This window comes from Apis dorsata, unplaced genomic scaffold (genome assembly GCF_000469605.1).
Source record: "Apis dorsata unplaced genomic scaffold, Apis dorsata 1.3 scaffold_1125, whole genome shotgun sequence".
In the NCBI taxonomy this organism is placed as follows: domain Eukaryota; kingdom Metazoa; phylum Arthropoda; class Insecta; order Hymenoptera; family Apidae; genus Apis; species Apis dorsata.
Genome location: NW_006264223.1, coordinates 35,302 through 37,649, shown reverse-complemented (window position 1 = coordinate 37,649; position 2,348 = coordinate 35,302). Strand labels below are relative to the sequence as shown.

Genomic DNA, 2,348 nt, shown 5'->3' with positions numbered 1-2,348 from the left:
GAAAATATATTAAATTTTATACTTTTGATTATTTAAAAAAAAATATTATTTTTTTATAGTATTTTTCATTTTTGAAATATTTGAATGAAAATGTTCATTATATTCATCATTAAATATATTTTTTACAATAAAAAGTTAAAAATTTGAAATAATTATATGTTTGTATGCATGCGAGCATGCGTGTGTGTGTAAGCGCGCGCGTATGTGTAATATTTATTTCTAATATTATAATATATAAAAAAAATAAATATAAATTGTAATGAGAAAATATATTTAAAATAATTTTATACATTAATTATATCTCTTTATATATATTATATCTCTTTTCTCATAATATTTTTTTGTCTAAAATCACGTATTTTATAAAATATATTTTGTAATATATTTTTTCATAAGCTAAAGATGAAAATTCTGCTTTTGAAAATGTTTTGTATGAGAAATTCTGTAAGAATCATCTATAAAAATTTTTGGTCAATATTATTAAAATAAAATATACTAATATCTTCCACATATGTGAATTTATTATAAAACATTTTTTCAAATTTATGGTTGATAATACTTCTTTCAATATATTATATAATATATAATCATTATTATAATCATAATAATTATCATTATCATTATTTTTTTTTAATGTTCTAAGTAAAAAGTTAATTTAGTAATTTTAAATAAAAATAAAAAAAATATTTTTTCAGGTTGCTTTCAGATCAGGAACAAACACAAGACTTGATGATCGAGTGTTTGCTATGTGTCAGTTAAAAACTATACCGTTATTTCAATTAATCCAAATGATTTATCCAGATCTTTATCCTATTCATGCGCTTGAAGATCGAAATGCAAAAGATATCGATGGTAAATTATGCCCACAACCACCTAGATTGCATCTTTCTGCTGAGAAACTTGACTCTAGGGGTGCTTTTCTAATGGATACTGGAGATCAGATATTTATTTTAATCGGCAAAAATATTCATTCTTCGTTTTGTTGTAATGTGCTTGGAGTTTCTGCTTTTCCATCAATACCAGAAGAATTTGTAAGTTCATATTTATATATTTATATATAATTCATTACCTGATTAATCGACGAATTCTTAATAAATGCTATTTAGTTTAATTCACTGAAATTTGATTCAATGAAAATGAATTTTCATTCAATGAAAATAAAAAAAAAATATTTTTTTCCCAGTATGAATTACCAGAAATTGAAACAACAGAAAGCGAAAGGTTACGAAACTTTGTATTTAGTTTGCAAGAAGAGAAACCCTATCCAGCTTCTATACAAATTATTCGGTGAGTTTTTTTATTTTTATGTATAGAAAGAATTATGTTTTAAATATAAAATATAGTAAAAAATATAAATGAAATACTTAATAAAAAATTGTTAATATTTTAAACTGTTATAATTATATAAAAAAAAATCATCACCAAAAATATTCAATCATAACAATTACTCTGATCTCATTTTAAAGAGTAAAACTTATTCATATTCCTGAATTCTTTTTTTTTTTTCAAAGTTGTTTTAATATGATGCATATAAAAAAATAAAAATTTCTTCATAAAAAATTTAATTTGCCGAGATTAATTAGTCGAACGAAATTATTTATATAATAGAAAATATATTCAAAATTTTAAACTTTTAATTTTCAGGGATGACAGTCATTTTAGGACACTTTTTGTTGAGCGATTAATTGAAGATCGTTTTGAAAATTCTTTGAGTTATTATGAATTTTTGCAACATCTTAAGACTCAAGTGAAATAATAATAGAAGAAATTATTTTGGAATTAATAAATACGGAAAGTATATAACAAACAAATCTTAACATGCAAAAGTCATTGTTACAGTGAAAGTGCTTAGCAATTGTGAACTGTGTTCAAAAAATACGAATTTTTTGAAAACAATTGTTTGATCAATTAATTAGAATGAAATACTTAGAGATATAAAAAAAATCATACATGTATGTGTATATATACATATATATATATACATATATGTATAATATATACAATATATATACATTTTTGTGTATACATACAGATATATGTATGTATATTGAAAATTATATGTTTATACATACATACATATATATATATATATATATATATATATATATGTATATACATATATACACATTAATCGACGAATATATACACGTTTTGTAGGAATGAATGTTATTTTTATTTTAAGAAACTTTGAAGCATTTAAATGAAATTCAACTGTAATTATTATTTTATTATCACTATAATAATAATATAATAATTGTTGTTATGCTTTTTTCTTGTAATCTTTTTGAGCTAGTTAAATGAATTTTTATATTTGTTTTGTTGCTAGAATTTGTAATTATTTGATTTTG

General features: G+C 20.8%; 1 protein-coding gene across 1 annotated transcript; it reads left to right on the top strand.

The window, feature by feature from the left end:
• The first annotated feature begins 669 nt into the window (after positions 1 to 669).
• On the top strand, positions 670 to 1,918 carry LOC102674626 (protein transport protein Sec24A-like). Its single transcript, XM_006624798.2, has 3 exons — positions 670 to 1,031; positions 1,184 to 1,287; positions 1,645 to 1,918. The coding sequence occupies exons 1-3, from the start codon at positions 747 to 749 to the stop codon at positions 1,754 to 1,756; spliced, it is 501 nt and encodes a 166-aa protein (XP_006624861.1). The 5' UTR covers positions 670 to 746; the 3' UTR covers positions 1,757 to 1,918.
• The last annotated feature ends 430 nt before the right edge of the window (positions 1,919 to 2,348 follow it).